This window comes from Crinia signifera, chromosome 2, assembly GCF_055691185.1.
Source record: "Crinia signifera chromosome 2, ASM5569118v1, whole genome shotgun sequence".
Classification (NCBI taxonomy): domain Eukaryota; kingdom Metazoa; phylum Chordata; class Amphibia; order Anura; family Myobatrachidae; genus Crinia; species Crinia signifera.
The window spans coordinates 237,178,191-237,196,688 of record NC_139218.1 but is presented as its reverse complement, the minus strand read 5'-3'; the positions used below and the strand labels follow the sequence as shown (position 1 = coordinate 237,196,688).

The 18,498-nt window shown below is 43.2% G+C and overlaps 1 protein-coding gene across 1 annotated transcript; it reads left to right on the top strand.

Annotated features, from left to right (window-relative positions):
- The first annotated feature begins 8 nt into the window (after positions 1-8).
- FMC1 (formation of mitochondrial complex V assembly factor 1) lies at positions 9-10,212 on the top strand. The gene is made up of 2 exons (XM_083174057.1): positions 9-259; positions 9,499-10,212. Exons 1-2 carry the CDS (start codon positions 98-100, stop codon positions 9,700-9,702), a joined length of 366 nt encoding a protein of 121 aa, XP_083030183.1. The 5' UTR covers positions 9-97; the 3' UTR covers positions 9,703-10,212.
- Positions 10,213-18,498: the final 8,286 nt, after the last annotated feature.

Below are 18,498 nucleotides of genomic sequence, written 5' to 3'. Positions count from 1 at the left end.
CGTTCTCCGTGCCAGCGCAGTGATGCTTTGTCTCTCCACGTCACACGGTCCCAGGCACTGGCAGGGCTTCCGGTGAGGGCGGCTGCAGTGCTGGGACATGTGCTGTGCTTCCGGCATCTACCGAAAGATGGCGTCTCTTGGAAGTCCGCTTCAAACATTTTGTAGTCTTCTACGTGAGTTACGTCGTTTAAATGGTACTGATCGTTACAGGACAACCGCAGCGTATACTTACATTCGGCAACAGTTCAGGAAAAATCAGGTAATGCGCCTTTTGACTCGAACTGGGCCACCCACCTCACCAAGGTCACCGGCTTGTACTAAAAGGCAATGTCTGTCAGCCCTTCCTCTTGTCAAGTGTCTCAAATTGTGACAATAGTAATGGTATATGATTACTAGAGCTTCCGCCACATCATGCAGTGTAAGGGACAGAGCAGAGCTGCTGCACATCATCATATGATGTGATTCGCATGGGGACTGCGCATTGGATCGGATGTTGTACTCTCGATTTGGGCTGATTTCCCCGAACTCGGGTAAAACCGGGCCCAATTCACATAGTGTATGAGGCACAGAAGGCTGCGGTCCGGGAGTTCAATTTATGTGGCAGGGTATAAAGGCTAGGTTTAGACACTGCAGGGTGGGCAAGGGTCAGTGTGCAAGGGAGGGTTAGGATTAGTCTCCTACATGGGAGGGGGTTGTGGTAGACCAACCTTAAAATATTTAATAATGCACACATTTATTAACCCCTTCAGTGGTGGGTTTTTTTTTGGGAGCGCTCCCCACTGGGCAAGTTTTTTATGGGGAGCGCTCCCTTAAAAAAAAAAACACCACTGCCTCCCCTGGTCCGGGCAGCGCCGCTGCACTGTCAATCAGAGGTTGCCCGGACCTGCGCCCCCTACGCCGTGTCTCTGTCCCTGGCAGCTGGCTTGTCATAAGCCGGTGCCGGGGACTTCAATAAGAAACCCAGGGGGGAGGGGGCTCCAAACAGTGGCGATCCTGAGAATTTTCCAGGCTTGCCAGACTGGGCACTGGGGCACAGCCCGGAAAATTCTCGGAATTGCCACTGAAGGGGTTAAAATTTTCCCTCTCCCACCTTGTAGAATTTATTTGTAAACCTTCCAGGGAAGGGGTTCTGGCCTAGACAGCCAGCTTCCTGCAGACCTCCGGTTCTTTGTCTCTGTAGTCCCAGTACTGCTACTTCAGTGCGGTGATTAGAAGCAGATGCTGGGTCTGCCAAGACCAGGAGCCAGAGGTCTGCGGAGAGCTGCTGCTACTGGACCCTGTGGCAGGGCTGTCATCCTCCACGTTGGTCACTCCCCTCCCTGACAGCGCATCAAGAGCTGCTGGAAGCCCGCCATCCCCTTTGCCACCGATGCAAGTCATACACCTGCCCAGGTGTATAACTGTCCTTCCTTCTACATGCGCCAACACTGTCTGACTAATCAGAGTGGCGCAGGTCCCACGGAACCCACCCAATGTTAAAAAGTGTCCCTGCAATGTATTTCTGGGTAAAATATGCGTTACAGCTCGTATTTGCAAACCCTGGGTGTATAGAGTTTGCTCATGCCAATAATTGTCAAATTATGACTGCTGTCATCAACTTTTGTGCTTCCATGAAACCATTTGCACCATACATGTTTGCAGTGGACACTTTATGCCAAGTATGTCCTATGCAGCTCCTCTTCGGACACTTCTGTAGTAAATATTCTGAAGCAGATGTTCACCACAGTTTTAATCAAGTGCAGGAATTGAAAGGATTTTTTTTTTTTTAAATGTACGGTTTCTACAATCTAAAACACGTAACCGATTGGGAAATTAAAAAAAAACATCTAAGCTGGTTGCATGCTATAGAGCTTTTTTTCTGTTGAGGACACCTGGAAGGATGTGGACAAAGACATGTTTGACTCGACTCAAACAACCGAGTGAAATTATGTACTTCTTGCAACTGTGTATGTTTCTGTAACTGTGTTGATTTTGTTACTGTTCTCACTTCAAAAAAAAAAAAGTGTATTACTAAAACAAGTTCTAAACATCTACAATTTTAATAAGAAAATTAAAAAACTGCTTTAAATAAAAAAAAAAAAAAAAAAAGCAAATTTTTTTTTATTTATTTAAATCAAATAAGATTCTTTTTTTTTCTCTTCGACTGTCTATGCAACCCTTCTGGAAACACCGAAAACCGTACCATGTATACAAATCTGCACCAAAAATGTGACCATCCCATGTACATAAAAATATATATAACCTTCCAACTGGAAACACAATAGATATTCAAAGATGCACTAAAATAAAAATGAAGATACAGCCATCTTCCCACAATACCCAAATAATATTATTTAAAAGCTGTATTGGAAATTCTCAGATGAATTGTAATGACATATAGAGCTGTGAATGAGAACTTTAGGCAATTATCTCTATTTGTAATCATTCTTTTAGTTCATTACTAGACTACAGTACATATCAGTTGGAAAGCCCAATCATCCTCTGCACCACAGTTTTTGGAGGGTCCATAACCTAAACTGATCACACCTTTTGCAAGTGGTTTGTCATAGAGAGCTTACTAGCAAGTTTGTGAACTGTCTACTTTAGGAGTGCACAGTAGTTCAATGCACACTACTGAGCAATGAGAGTGTAATTAAATAAGCAGAGGTTCTCAGGCTGTACTCAAGGCATCCCTACAGACAAGGTTTTAAGTTTATTCATACTTGGTCACAGGTGACTAAACACCTCAGTCAATTTGATTTAATCATCTGTGCTGTTTTAACCATCTGTGCTGAGCCTCGGAGGACATTTGAGAACCTATGAGCTAAAGCCTGGAACTTTTAAGATAAGTTTTTTTATTTTTTTATGTTTGTAGATTTTAATGTGGCCCTTCTTTGATAACTATTTTAAACCTATCGTTCCAAAAATGTAAGTTGTTTAAATAATTGTATCTTTCACTGTACAGTTATTTAAATTATTTTACACTTGTCATTTTTGGCAACAGGATTTTGACAAAGGTAATTTTTTTTTGATACCCAAACCTACGCACATTACACAGTGATTGAAAGAGAATATTTGGCCATTGACACACTCACATTTTGTTGGGGAACCAATTAACATACCAGTATATTTTTACATTGTGGGAAGAAACTGGAGTACCCAGAGGAATACCACAAAATCATGGGATATACACACTCCACACATGGCCATGGTAGGAATCAAACCCGTGACCTCAATGCTTTGAGCCAGTAATGCTATCCATTGCACCGTACGACTAGAATAAGAACTGAGCTACCATGGCAGGCAATGCATTTGTTTGTAGAATAGGTTGAACCACTTGGGAAAGGGGTGGAATATCTTCATTAAAAAAAAAAAAATTTAAATTCCCCCACAAATTTTCAGACACAGGGCTATTATAAATATAGGCAATTCTTGTTACTTTCTTCCTTTTAAAAATTGTTCACTGTAGACTTCCCCAATGCTTTTACTTGTGAAAAATAGAATGCTAACGCATGTACATGATGACACAAAACACTTTAGTTTTTAATATATATGTATTAGGGGTGCTTGTATATGTAAATAATATATATGCTAATTTGATAGATATGCCAGTATAATGAAATTAAACCAAAATGCGAATAAAAGTAATTGTTGGTAAAGACAAAATTCGGTGGTGGCAAAGTGTTCCGTTAGATGAAAGTTACAGCCCGCTGTTTCTTTGATGTATGCAGTAGTGGTATAGAGGTCTGGTGGGTATCACAATAGCAGGAGTGGTATCTGTCTCTATATTGAGGACTAACTGACCCACCTGACAATGCCCGGGAAAATCTTGGGTGTTTTTTTTAATCTCCAGAATTGCTGTAAAACTTTGTGTTATGTTTGTGTTGTGTTTGTGTGTATCTGTCCAATGTGTAAGTGTTTTGAGGTGCGCTATGTATGTGTATATGTGTATATATATATATATATGGTACTCTTTACCTAGAACGGCGCCCGCGATCAGAATCGCGGGCGTCGGGGGTAAAAAATCGCGGGCATCGCGGGTAAATCGCGGGTACATCAAAATCGGGTACCCGCGATTACCGCGATTTTCCCATAGGGAACAATGTTAAAAAGCCTGATTGACCGCGATTTTACTGTAAAATGCCTCAATGCCCGCGATTTTCCCATAGGAATCAATGTTAAATGGGCTACAGAGCCCAAATAGCCCCAATTAACCCTTAAATGTCCCCCCAATTTTTGTACGCCACCCCACGATCCACGCCAACCCGAAGCGTGGCGAGCGCAGCGAGCCCGCGAGGGGCGGCGGTACGCGTCCTCCGACCTTTTCATGCCCTACTATCCACGTCGGCGTGGAGTTGAGAATAGAATAGTGTGGCGAGCGCAGCGAGCCACCGAGCCCGAAGCGTGGCGAGCCCCGCGAGGGGACGCGGATACCTTCACAGGTAAACGCGTCCCTTCGCGGGCTTCACAGGTGTCCGCGTCGCCACGGACACCTGTGAAGTCCGCGAGGGGACGCGTATAACTGTGAAGGTATCCGCGTCCCCTCGCGGGGCTCGCTGCGCTCGCCACGCTTCGGGCTCGGTGGCTCGCTGCGCTCGCCACACTATTCTATTCTCAACTCCACGCCGACGTGGATAGTAGGGCATGAAAAGGTCGGAGGACGCGTACCGCCGCCCCTCGCGGGCTCGCTGCGCTCGCCACGCTTCGGGTTGGCGTGGATCGTGGGGTGGCGTAAAAAAATTGGGGTGACATTTAAGGGTTAATTGAGCCTATTTGGGCTCTGTAGCCCATTTAACATTGATTCCTATGGTAAAATCGCGGGCATTGAGGCATTGAATGCAAAATCGCGATCAATCTGACTTTTTAACATTGTTCCCTATGGGAAAATCGCGGTGATCGCGGGCATCGCGTCGCGGCCGTTTATGTGCTGCCCGCGATGTCGCGATCACCGCGATGGGCGCCGTTCTAGGTAAAGAGTACCATATATATATATATATATATATATATATATATATATATGTATATATGTATGTATGTATGGTATATGTATATCCCAAATTATTCCTAATTGTTGAAAGTCTCTGCCATGTTAGAATATGTTTGTATTCATACTCAATGACTGCAATGAAATCCCAGATCGTCTATCTTTTTTCCAAATCATCATTGAAGGCAAATTGAATCTTGGTGGTTTTTAAATTTCTAAGTGCAATTTCCCAAAAACAGCTATGAGGTACCTTGTTGCCGAATTTGGCGGCTCTGAGTGCCACGTTGTCTCCACAAAGCGACAGACATGCACACACACTTTTCCAGGGCTGTGGGGTCGGTAGATAAATGTTCCGACTCCGACCCCGACTCCTTGTACTTTTGATGCCGACTCCTCTGTATTAATATGCGATTGTATTTGATACATTCCTTGAAGGAAAGAAAGGCAACATACATATTATTACTACAGAAACTAGAGGCTGGGAAGCCAACAGTCTACTGTATTGAACAGTTTAAGCCAGGCATGTCCAACGTTGGCCCTCCAGATGTTTTGAAACTACACATCCCAGCATGCTTTGCAATAGTTTTAGCATTCTCTAGTAGCAAAACTGTGTCAAAGCATGCTGGGATGTGTAGTTTCACAACATCTGGAGGGCCAACGTTGGACATGCCTGGTTTAAGCAAAGGACAAACACAATGAAAACAAAGTTTTATTACATTTTTTATTAATTAATTAAATGGCTGGATAGTAGCCGTAGGCATAAACATCAGGAACAGGAACTTTACCAGTTCAAAGATAAAAACCACATTATTTGGTTGTTTTGGGAACAAAAACAATAGGAAAGGTTCAGAAGTGTGGAGCATGCTTTGTGAGGACAACAAAAATCAACGAGCCACAATCTCCGCTGGTTTGCTTGCTCGTCACTGTTCAATTCATGGACACAAGGAATGATTTCTTTACCGAAACGTTACTGGCGATGAAAAATGGTGCCTGTACATCAATATGAACCAGCGTAAGGAATGGCTTAGCCAAGGTAAACCAACGACCTTGCGCATGAAATAAGATCTTCATCCGCGTAAAAAGATGTTGTGCGTATGGTGGGAGAGCTTGGTTGAATGAATTTTTCGAGTCTACACCAGGTGATTTCTACCAACGAGGTATTGAAAACCTTATTGAACGTTGGAAATAAGTTGTAAACTACAAGGGAGAATACATTTATAAGTATTGGTGCTCCGAATTGTGCGTTGCGTGCCATATAGTGAAGCACATGAAATGCATGCTTTTTCACGGTCACTTAACATGTTTGTTTTGCGGTTACGTGAGGCACTGCATGCATTGGTCTTTTTTTCTTACAGTAGAGAAGTCATTAATTGTAATTGTCGGAGTCGGTGCATTGTTTGCCGACTCCGACTCCAGGTACTCAAAATTGCCTCCGACTCCTCGACTCCAACTCCGACTCCACAGCCCTACACTTTTCATGTTAATATATACACTAGGGTGGGTTATCCCTTTGCTACCTTGTCCTCTGGCTGGATCAGCTGCTGTACTCCTCTTCTGTGTGTCCACCACCAGAGCTTGCTGTTTCACTGGAAGTTTGGCTTCCATGAACTTCTGGTTTTTACAGCCGCAATAGGGTATAATGCTAGACACGTGTTTTTATGCACTTTTTCAAGGATGGATCCTTGAAAAGAGTATCTCTATTTTTGTGCACTTTAGGCAAGACATAGAGAGAGAATAGGTGTTATAGGATCGTGACTGAAAGTCGTGATCTTGACGGCCACAATCCTGATGCCAAAATACCAACTGCTGACTTAGCCACTAGCTGGAATCCCGGCGCACATGGTCTATTCTTCCTTGTGGGACCCCATAAGGTGGCCATACATCAGAAAGATATTGAACCCAATAATACAATCTCAATTGATTGTAAAATGGATTGTATGCAGATTGTGTGTACACAATCATACAATCTTCCAGCCCCGGGAGACTGGAGGATTGGTCCTCTGATCTGATGTGCTGCATGTCAGATCGATTGGGATTGGGAGCAGATTGCATGGGCGACCCGTGGCAGTGAAGATGCTTGGAGCCACAGAAGTTTCCAAGCGGCAGATGGGCGGGAGGCTGAAGAGAGCGGTGGGCGTCCTTTTGCACAATTCTGTCACTACTGTGAAAACAGTTTTCGGAGGATTGCTGCATTCGGCTATTTAATAATGGCATAACACAGCATATGTGAGCAGATTGGTAGTTGTTGGCAACCTGTAAATTAAAAAATAAATAAATACATTTTTGATACTCCTATCCTTTTGATCCTAGTAGGCCAGACCCCTATTTAAATGAAGCTTCAATCATTAATCATGCAGCAGATGGATTGTATGATTGGTTGTATGATGGATTGTGAGTAGATTGTGTGTCCAAAACCACCAAGGACTGCCGGAGATTTCAACGGAATTGTGATGTATGGCCAGCTATAGAGGTGGAATAGAAGCTTGTAGTGGGTGTAGCATGCCTGCAGCATGGTGAGAGAGGCAAGCCTGCAAGAACCCTGTTTGTGCACACCCCTTCGCCAGTAGTTCAGTTAAGAGTTAATTTATTTTGATTTTATTTCAGAGATGTTTATATTGTGGTTTTAATAACATTGGCCCTTATTCTGGTCGGTGCGGTAATATCCGCGTGCGTTCGTGCCGCCGATGTTTTGTGTCTGCGCATGTGCAGAGGCGTCTCTGCGCATGTGCGAGCGGGGCGTTCGGCCAAATCCCGCATGAAATGTGAACACTCCGAACAGGGGGTGGACTAGGACGTGAAGGGCTATTTGGGCTCATTACCATATGCATACGCCCCGCGTTTCATGGGCGTTCCCATGCAAACGCTGGGCGTACGTATGGTAATGCGGCCGTGACGCACGTGTAGGGGGCGGACATATGACATCGCCGGATGTCAGCTGCCCGCCCAGATCCCTGCTTTTGCACGGAAAAATGTCTGTGTGGTCTGAGGTTGCGGGAGCTGGTGGAGCACTCGGTCCTGCATTCGATGGTCTGCGACCATCGAATGATGGGGGAGGCTCCCTGAGATGGAGGAGGCGTATTCCGTGAAAAATACACGTGCGGTCCGTTCGGCCAGCTTCTTACCGCGTACGGACGGAGTTGGCGATCCGTATGGAAGGCGGGGTTTCGCACGCACGGTCCTGGCCGCATAATCGGATCCGGCAGCACCAATCAGAATAAGGGCCATTGGTACATTATTAGTACATTGTTGTAAATTATTTAACCTGTATGTTCTTTTTATTGATATTGGGCCTGATTCAGTACCAGTTGTCGTTTTGCAAATACATGCAACACTACAACTCCCATTGGCAGCATGGGGGGAGCGATACAGGACAAGGCCTCATTACATTCCAAGTTGATCCCAGCAATATAATTGCAAAATCTTGCAATTTACATCACAGAAATGCGACCACTTTGCTGTGCAGCATAGCACTCACATTGTAAGGATAGTCCTCTGCCTCGAAAATGTGACCACAGTTTCAGGGCTCATGCTACCACATGCACACATTTACAGATAATCGCCTAATAGAGGTTTTCAGTAATCTACTGCTGAATCAGGCTCCTTGAATGCATAGTAATTTAACTTTTTTTTTTTTTTTTTTTAAACATATCAGACAATGTTTTAGTTTGTGCACCACCAAGAGGCCACATCCTGAATAACAAAAAAGGCGTGGTTTTCAAATATATTTGGAAGTGTAATATTATATTAAAGTAATCCAGCTTTTCACAGCGTGCTGAATTGAATCGACCATATATTTACTGAGGGGACACGGTTTTAAACAGTAGTTCATATGTATTTGTGTCTGCCGACATGGACACCGTATTAGTGTATCGCGTCCCCTCACATGGCTCGCTGCATTCAACATGCTTTGTTCATGGTGCTTCACACACAATTATATTCTCCCTCTATGCCCACTGGGAGGTGTAGTATAAACGTGTTCGTATAAAAAACAAAAATCTCGAAAAACTCGACCTTTTTCATGAAAAACTCATAACCCTTTTCATGTGGACCTTTTGATTATGTCAACCTTTGTCATTGACTGACTTTTTGTTTTCCAACCAATTGTGGTTGACCTAATGACTGCATACAACCAAATCATGACAGGTAAGGCTAAAACACATCCCTTTCCTGAGAAAAAGATTGATTTGCAGGCACATTTGTGAATGTAGCAATAATAAAATACAGGTCCTAACCTGATCATATTGGTAATACAGATCCATTCGTATGGTACTTTCAAAGCAAGGAATTGACAGATGCCTTAAGATTTAAAAGTGAAGATTATATTATTCACAAGGGCATATTTACATTTTGAATGGTAAAATTGTAGATGTGATGTATTGCTACTGTAGCTGTATTTATACATCACATATAAAATGGTGTCCTCCAAAATAATATAAATATGCCCCCCTCACTGATCAGCACCCTGTACCTAGAATGAACACTAGTATATTTATAATGATACAAATTTTAATTAATATCATTGTTATAATTTGCAGGTAACCAGTGAGAAGCTGTGCTTGGCCCACCAAGAGCTACATTTCCAGGCCTCCACTTATCTATGCCTTTTGAATAGCGTTCGGAATCACCTCATTTTCCATGAAGAGTACCATGGCAAAGGAGAGCGTTCATGTGAAGAAGTGGCTGGTCTCGTGGGCTTCAAAATGCCACAGCAACCTGGCGGGAAAGGATGGGAGAGGTGAAGCGGATATCTAAGAAGCATAGCAACTTTCTGTTCTTTTCAGTTTCTACACTAAGCTATATTAGCATGTTGTGGTTTTTTTTCCCCATAGGCTGTTTGCCCTTTATGGATGCTCTAATCAAGAAAATGCACATTTTACTTTAAACACATACATTAAAAAAAGTTACAAATGGCCTGTTTTGTAACAAGTGAAGTATTGTGGTCTAGTTTCTTTATAAAGCATCGGTCCCATAAAAGAAAATATATTTTTAATATAAATATCTATATGTGTAATCTAATACCGCTGGGTTTTCACTGAATCAGCGCTCCCTCCTTCCCTCACAGCCACCCCATGCCATGGTAAAAGCTGTGTCTTCGTGATCGCTATATTCATGTTTGCCCAGTTTTTAAAAAAAAAGTGAAAATTAATGGAAATAATGCCGTGCAAGGAGGAGATCTAAAGAACAATGATCATGGTGTGCAAGCTTTGACGCTAATAATGTTGCTGCTTAAATAAAATAAGTACATTGGATTGCTGCTTTAATTCTCTGTCGAAAGAGACAAGTGGAAAATAAAATACAATACAACTATTTCAAAAGAATAAAGTCACTGCTGAAGTTAAGAAATGTATTTAGTAGGCAATACATGTGTTGTGAATACATCTACTAATAGCTGTGAATTATAAACGTAACGAAGTCCATTTTGTTAATGCATGTGTTGTGTATTATTTATTTTGCTGTGAAAAGCTGTAAAACCCCCACAGGTGCTCACCTGCGTTTGCATGGGGATGCCCAGTGTTTCCTGGGCACACCCAGCGTTTTGTTGAGTAGGCCCAGGAAATGCAGGGCATTCACATGTGAATGCCCCCTGTCCACCTCCATCAGCGGGTGTGTCAGCGCGGCAGGGACACCTGGAAGACCTAACAGTTAAGTGCTGGCACCTTTTCCAGTTGCCCCCTGCCAGTGCACTTACACAAGAGAGGAGGGAGTCACTGCCCCTATGGATTCAGGTCCCAGCATTGTACGTACACTGAAGGAGTTGGGACTTTAATCAGCACTGTGACGCCAGGTTCAGGGCCCAGTACTAGTGTACTTACATGGAGGGATGACCCAGGCAAAGCTTTTGCAGATTCTGGCAGTGTGGGGTGTCGTAGCTGTGTGGCTGATGGACGCTGACAGATTGCATATACACTGGCAGAATCTGTAGAAGAAGTGGCTTCACCTATTACTGACCAGGTTAAATACGAATGTGTTCCGACATCTCGACTCTACACACAAGTATTCTAGCCAATTGCAGGTCGCGATGTGATGCAATGATGCTGCGCACCAATACACCTGGTCTCTCTACCACAGCCTGTGCAGGGCTGATGAGGACAAATAGGAACGGTGCTCCTCTAGGAAGATGCTGTTGGCTGGGGGCAGCACTGAATCGGTCAGCAGTGGTCATCTTGCTACCACAGACCTGTCAGCGAGTGAGTTGGTTTGTAAAGGAGTCGGCAGCCAAATTACAGCACCCACACTGCTTCTGTTACATGCAGGGGAGATTTAGGGCAACAGATGGTGAAAAAAGCCAGGAGTTACCGCCTTTGGTTTGGGAAGGGCAAGCTTTTAAACTGGGACATTTGGGAGCAGGTTCAGCTGATGATCTGCGCTCAGACTCGTCCCGTCTGGGCTGGTGCTGCTCCAGAACCATTTTGAATTTTTATTATTAAACTTTTAAGCTAGCAGGTCATAATGATGTAGTGGTGTTCTACAATTAATTTCACAATGATGTGAGACCTTAAAGGTAAGTAGCGAAGATATTAAAACAAAGTATAAAGATAAAGAGAAAAAGAAATATTAAAGATTAAAAATCACTCTGTGAATTTGTAGCCAAGTATGATAGTCTAGTTACTGCTTATATTCACAAATATGCTAGTAACTGTATTTTGTGCCTGAAGTGTTTATTATATTAATAAAGTTATTATTCTTTCTGTCTGTTTACAAAAGATTGTTAGATGTATTGCGTATGATACCATATGTACATGGTGTGTAGTACCCAACACAGTCCATAAATTGGATCCTTTTGCGTGGGAGTTTGTGAGGTGCACTTTATTTAAGTTGACACACGCAGCTTAGTGTAAGGGGTAGTCTCTTCAATCAAATCAGAGCTACTGCTCTAAGTGCTATTGATCTGCTACCCTCTATCCACACAGGGCAGTCCTGAGATTGGACTCACTCTGACACTTAGTGTTATACAATATCTCAAATTAGTTGCCGTTGCGTGTACACGGTATTGCTCTTGTGTCAGCTCTGTTTAGTTATTCAATAACTATGTATGGTTTACATGCGTGCTGTGATATAGGAAGATCAGAAGCGTGCACACAGGGCAATCCTCAAATTGGATCTACCTGGGCAACACCAACGATTGTTGCATAAACAGGTGGCCTGGCGTCCACATGAGGTGATTTTGGGATTCAATCCCCTAGGTTCTGAGTGGTACGCTCTTAGATAATGGATGTGTCACAAATACACATAACTGGGCATACGACCATGTAGTTAGTTTCCAGGAGCCTCTTTGTCTAAATGGATTGTGACAATGGATGTGTAGGGATGGGATCGTCCCTCGCACATTAATAGATGTTTTTTATAAATATATACTCGCAGCTTAGCGTGTGTATAGGGCGATCTCTACGTCAGATCTGAGTTACTGCACTGGGTGCTGTTGATCTGTAACCTTCCATCCACATGGGGCAATCCTGGGATTGGATTCACCCAGACAAATTATGAACCACAGTTTACCAATTTAATGGCTGTTATACATTTGTGGTCTGCTCCTAACTGGGCATACGACCATGTAGTTAATTTCCGGGAGCCTCTTTGTCTAAATGTATTGTGACAATAGATGTGTGGGGAAGGGATCGTCCTTCTCACATTAATAGATGTTTTTTATATATACTCGCAGTTTAGCGTGTGTATAGGTCGATCTCTGCGTCAGATCTGAGTTATTGCACTGGGTGCTGTTGATCTGTAACTTTCCATCCACATGGGGCACTCCTGGGATTGGATTCACCCAGACAAGTTATGAACCACAGTTTACCAATTTAATGGCTGTTATACATTTGTGGTCTGCTCCTATGTATGCTCTGGTGTATTGTTCAGTGATCGTGTCTCATGTACACAGATAATATAATGTGAAGCAATCAGTGGCGTCCACACCAGGCAATCCTGGGATTGGGTCTGCCAGGCCTGAATGTGCGCACTACACAAAAGAATTTTTGTCATATATGTGAGTAGCCTAGCGTCCACATGAGGTGATTCATGGATTCCATCCCATAGGCACTCAATTTGTGCGCTGTGATTAGTTCATATGCAACAAGTATACATGAGTGGGTATAGAACCATATGATTGGTTTCTAAGAGCCTTTATTTAGTAATGGATTATATCCGCCAATTGGCATCCACAACTAGCACTCCTATAACAGAATATTCAGAGGTATTTCACATTTAATCATGCATGAGGTATTGTTAGAAGAAATCAGTTATACGCTGTCTGACAAGCACACAGGGCAGTCCCGTACTTGGATCTCCCTGCGTGCGGCTAGCAGCACTGTATACGTGTTGTTCCTATACGGCGTAAACTCCTTAGTACTTATGAGCTGCCGCAAGTGCAATACAAATGAATATTTTTCTGACTGTTCAGTGTCAGCATGCCCGTTAGGGCAGAGACGCTCACTTCTACTGTGGACGCCTGTCGCTAGGGATGTGATCCCCTTAGCCGGTGTCTACTGTTGCGCTTGAGCGCTAATCACACAGGACTCGTTAGGCGATCATAACACAGAAATTTCAACATCTAACAAACAGACATTTAAATTATTTAACAGGCTACAGTGCTACAAATTACACAGAGGAGGGTTGCCAATGCGCATTTCGCTATGTAGCTTTCACCTAAGGACTTAGGTGATAGCCTTGAAAAAGCTACATAGCGAAATGCGCATTGGCAACCCTCCTCTGTGTAATTTGTAGCACTGTAGCCTGTTAAATAATTTAAATGTCTGTTTGTTAGATGTTGAAATTTCTGTGTTATGATCGCCTAACGAGTCCTGTGTGATTAGCGCTCAAGCGCAACAGTAGACACCGGCTAAGGGGATCACATCCCTAGCGACAGGCGTCCACAGTAGAAGTGAGCGTCTCTGCCCTAACGGGCATGCTGACACTGCACAGTCAGAAAAATATTCATTTGTATTGCACTTGCGGCAGCTCATAAGTACTAAGGAGCGAACGCCGTATAGGAACAACACGTATACAGTGCTGCTAGCCGCACGCAGGGAGATCCAAGTACGGGACTGCCCTGTGTGCTTGTCAGACAGCGTATAACTGATTTCTTCTAACAATACCTCATGCATGATTAAATGTGAAATACCTCTGAATATTCTGTTATAGGAGTGCTAGTTGTGGATGCCAATTGGCGGATATAATCCATTACTAAATAAAGGCTCTTAGAAACCAATCATATGGTTCTATACCCACTCATGTATACTTGTTGCATATGAACTAATCACAGCGCACAAATTGAGTGCCTATGGGATGGAATCCATGAATCGCCTCATGTGGACGCTAGGCTACTCACATATATGACAAAAATTCTTTTGTGTAGTGCGCACATTCAGGCCTGGCAGACCCAATCCCAGGATTGCCTGGTGTGGACGCCACTGATTGCTTCACATTATATTATCTGTGTACATGAGACACGATCACTGAACAATACACCAGAGCATACATAGGAGCAGACCACAAATGTATAACAGCCATTAAATTGGTAAACTGTGGTTCATAACTTGTCTGGGTGAATCCAATCCCAGGAGTGCCCCATGTGGATGGAAGGTTACAGATCAACAGCACCCAGTGCAATAACTCAGATCTGACGCAGAGATCGACCTATACACACGCTAAACTGCGAGTATATATAAAAAACATCTATTAATGTGAGAAGGACGATCCCTTCCCCACACATCTATTGTCACAATACATTTAGACAAAGAGGCTCCCGGAAATTAACTACATGGTCGTATGCCCAGTTAGGAGCAGACCACAAATGTATAACAGCCATTAAATTGGTAAACTGTGGTTCATAATTTGTCTGGGTGAATCCAATCCCAGGATTGCCCCATGTGGATGGAAGGTTACAGATCAACAGCACCCAGTGCAGTAACTCAGATCTGACGTAGAGATCGCCCTATACACACGCTAAGCTGCGAGTATATATTTATAAAAAACATCTATTAATGTGCGAGGGACGATCCCATCCCTACACATCCATCGTCACAATCCATTTAGACAAAGAGGCTCCTGGAAACTAACTACATGGTCGTATGCCCAGTTATGTGTATTTGTGACACATCCATTATCTAAGAGCGTACCACTCAGAACCTAGGGGATTGAATCCCAAAATCACCTCATGTGGACGCCAGGCCACCTGTTTATGCAACAATCGTTGGTGTTGCCCAGGTAGATCCAATTTGAGGATTGCCCTGTGTGCACGCTTCTGATCTTCCTATATCACAGCACGCATGTAAACCATACATAGTTATTGAATAACTAAACAGAGCTGACACAAGAGCAATACCGTGTACACGCAACGGCAACTAATTTGAGATATTGTATAACACTAAGTGTCAGAGTGAGTCCAATCTCAGGACTGCCCTGTGTGGATAGAGGGTAGCAGATCAATAGCACTTAGAGCAGTAGCTCTGATTTGATTGAAGAGACTACCCCTTACACTAAGCTGCGTGTGTCAACTTAAATAAAGTGCACCTCACAAACTCCCACGCAAAAGGATCCAATTTATGGACTGTGTTGGGTACTACACACCATGTACATATGGTATCATACGCAATACATCTAACAATCTTTTGTAAACAGACAGAAAGAATAATAACTTTATTAATATAATAAACACTTCAGGCACAAAATACAGTTACTAGCATATTTGTGAATATAAGCAGTAACTAGACTATCATACTTGGCTACAAATTCACAGAGTGATTTTTAATCTTTAATATTTCTTTTTCTCTTTATCTTTATACTTTGTTTTAATATCTTCGCTACTTACCTTTAAGGTCTCACATCATTGTGAAATTAATTGTAGAACACCACTACATCATTATGACCTGCTAGCTTAAAAGTTTAATAATAAAAATTAAAAAAATACAAAAAACGTCATTTAATAAAATATACACCCATCTTTGGGTATAACCCCATTTTATATTGTGGACTAGGAGTGCATCCCACTGCAAACTGATTCACCTTTTCTTTCCTACTGTTACTGTACATTTTTGGATCAGGGGATTAGCACCCTCACTTGCCAGGAAAAGTATTTATATAAAATTTCCAGCATAAAAGAGCATATTTCTCCACAGAAAACACACTACTTATTAACATCTTATGGTGCGGGTCTTTCTCTCCAGAACCATTTTGATACAGCTGCTTGATACAATCAATTTCTGAAGGGGGAGTCTCTGCATTCCAAGCAGAATCTGATGGCTTAATTCTGAATCACTTGCTTCTGGAGAAATTGGTGTTCGAACATATAAATCTGCTACAGTATAAGTCTATGGATAAAATAAGTAAGGCTTAATGTAACCTGTTCTGGTGGTCTGATCCTCACTGAACCAGGAAGAGGGGACACTTAGCTTTTGGGGGATACTAAGCCCATGTGGCCGCCCAGAGAAACGGCAAGTCTGAACCCTTGGTTGGTCTAAATTAGTGGGTCCATTATAATGTAAGGGAAAATGGGTACCCCTTAACTCCCTGATATCTCAGGTTCTGGGAGAGCTACAGACACTTCACTTCCAAGAGTTGTGTTCCTTGAGAAATGGCAGCCAACTGCAATTTGGGTCGTCCTCCATTGTTTGCCGATTGTAGCCTATGGGGAAAATGGGGTCTCTTTGATTCCCTGATATCTCCGGTTTTGGTTGTCTGATCCACATAAAACCATGTCATATGAAAGAGCAGGATCACTGCTTTCGGTGTAACGAACCTCCACAACAGCAGTGCTAGACACGCCCATGTGTAGATAGTAGATATACCACATCTAGCGGTACAATGTGCTGCGCACACCTATGCCTCCATGTAAGTACACTGCAGGGCACTGAACCCGCCAAGGCAGCGCTGATTACAAATAAATAAGTGAAGAACACATTTTTTGTTAGATGGTGCAGTGTTGCCTCGCCTACAGTAGGTCCTGTTTTAATCTGTATATACAGATGGAGTGCCTGTCAGCCAGCCTGAACTATCACCAGATCCCCTGAGCTGGCGCAGGCTGGAGACAGGAGGATGGGGATGCACGAGCTTCTCACACTGTCTTATCTATGTCTTAAGCCAGGTACCCACTATATAATAAGCTTGTTATCGATACCGGTCAGTTTTCACAAATGAACAATATAGGGTATACATGCTGAACGATATCAGTAATGATATTGTTCAGTGACCTCACACGGGCCCCGCTGAACATGCAAACCGTGAAATATCAAAAATGTGACTGCCACTGAGGAGAAGCTAACATTTTGGTGTTATTACCCTGGAAGGGTGACACCAGGTTGGAGCCAGGACCCCCTTTGTGACACCTGTAGAACGTGGGATAGTACAGAAGCAAGTAGTATGCTATAATCCAGGTCATACACAAACCGGTAGTGGGCTAGGTTGCTACAAGAGTGCATAGTAGTCAGATGGGCAGTAGAAGCACATAAAGCAGCACCAAAAGCAGGTAGTAGAAAATCCAAGAGCAACAGGTTCAGGCATCAGGACATGACCAAATTCAGTAGGTATGGTATTAATTCCAGTGCAGAAAGGTGTCTCTTTTTATATAAATAAATAATAAACAGGTATATAGTACTTATTGATTTTTCCCTGCATAAAAAGTTTAGCGAATATGCAGCTAAGGTGATGGCAAGGTTTCCCAATCTTACCACTATAGAAAAAATTTACTGAAGAGATGTTATTTTTGCCCAATGGGTAGGGTTATGGTAGGTAGGTGTTTAAAAAAAGCACAAATACACTTCTTTTGTGTCTATGCCACCAGCCCTGATACCGATTATGGTTTCAATTCTTCAATAGCCAGAGAGTGCCGCTTATTACTCTATGATGCATGCTTGTTACAGGAGGGCACCCAGCACAATTAACCAACATCTACAACAGGAGTGCCGAGTCCAATAACTTACTCTCTCTGTGTTTATGTGTGTGTATGTATGGAATCGGTACATCTGTCAGAATGAACTTAGGTCTACAGTCTGTAGGTCGACCCCACTAGGTCGACTAGCAGGAAGGTCGACCTGACTTAAGGTCGACATGGGCCAAGGTCGACATGACTTAAGGTTGAATTTGCATAAAGGTCGACATGAGGAAGGTTGACTGGTCATAAGGTCGACATGGGGTTTTTCACTGTTTTTTGAGCCGACATGTGCCGACAGGTGGAATTTCATGCCCTACCATCCACTAGGGCGTGGAGGAGGTTATTAAAGCTGTGGCGAGCGAAGCGAGCCACCGTGCCCGAAGCATTACGAGCGTCCGATTCTCATTGCCAACTGTGTCCATGTCGACTGTGTCGACATTCGGATAAAAAAACAGTGAAAAACCCATGTCGATCTTATGACCAGTCGACCTTCCTCATGTCGACCTTTATGCAAATTCAACCTTAAGTCATGTCGACCTATTTCGGGGAGGTTCAGAGGTAAGACTTGAGGTGTAACTGTGATTGCCTGTACCGGTGGGGTCGACCTAATGACTGTAGACCTAAGTTCATAAGATCGACATGGGTTTTTCACTGTTTTTTTATCCGAATG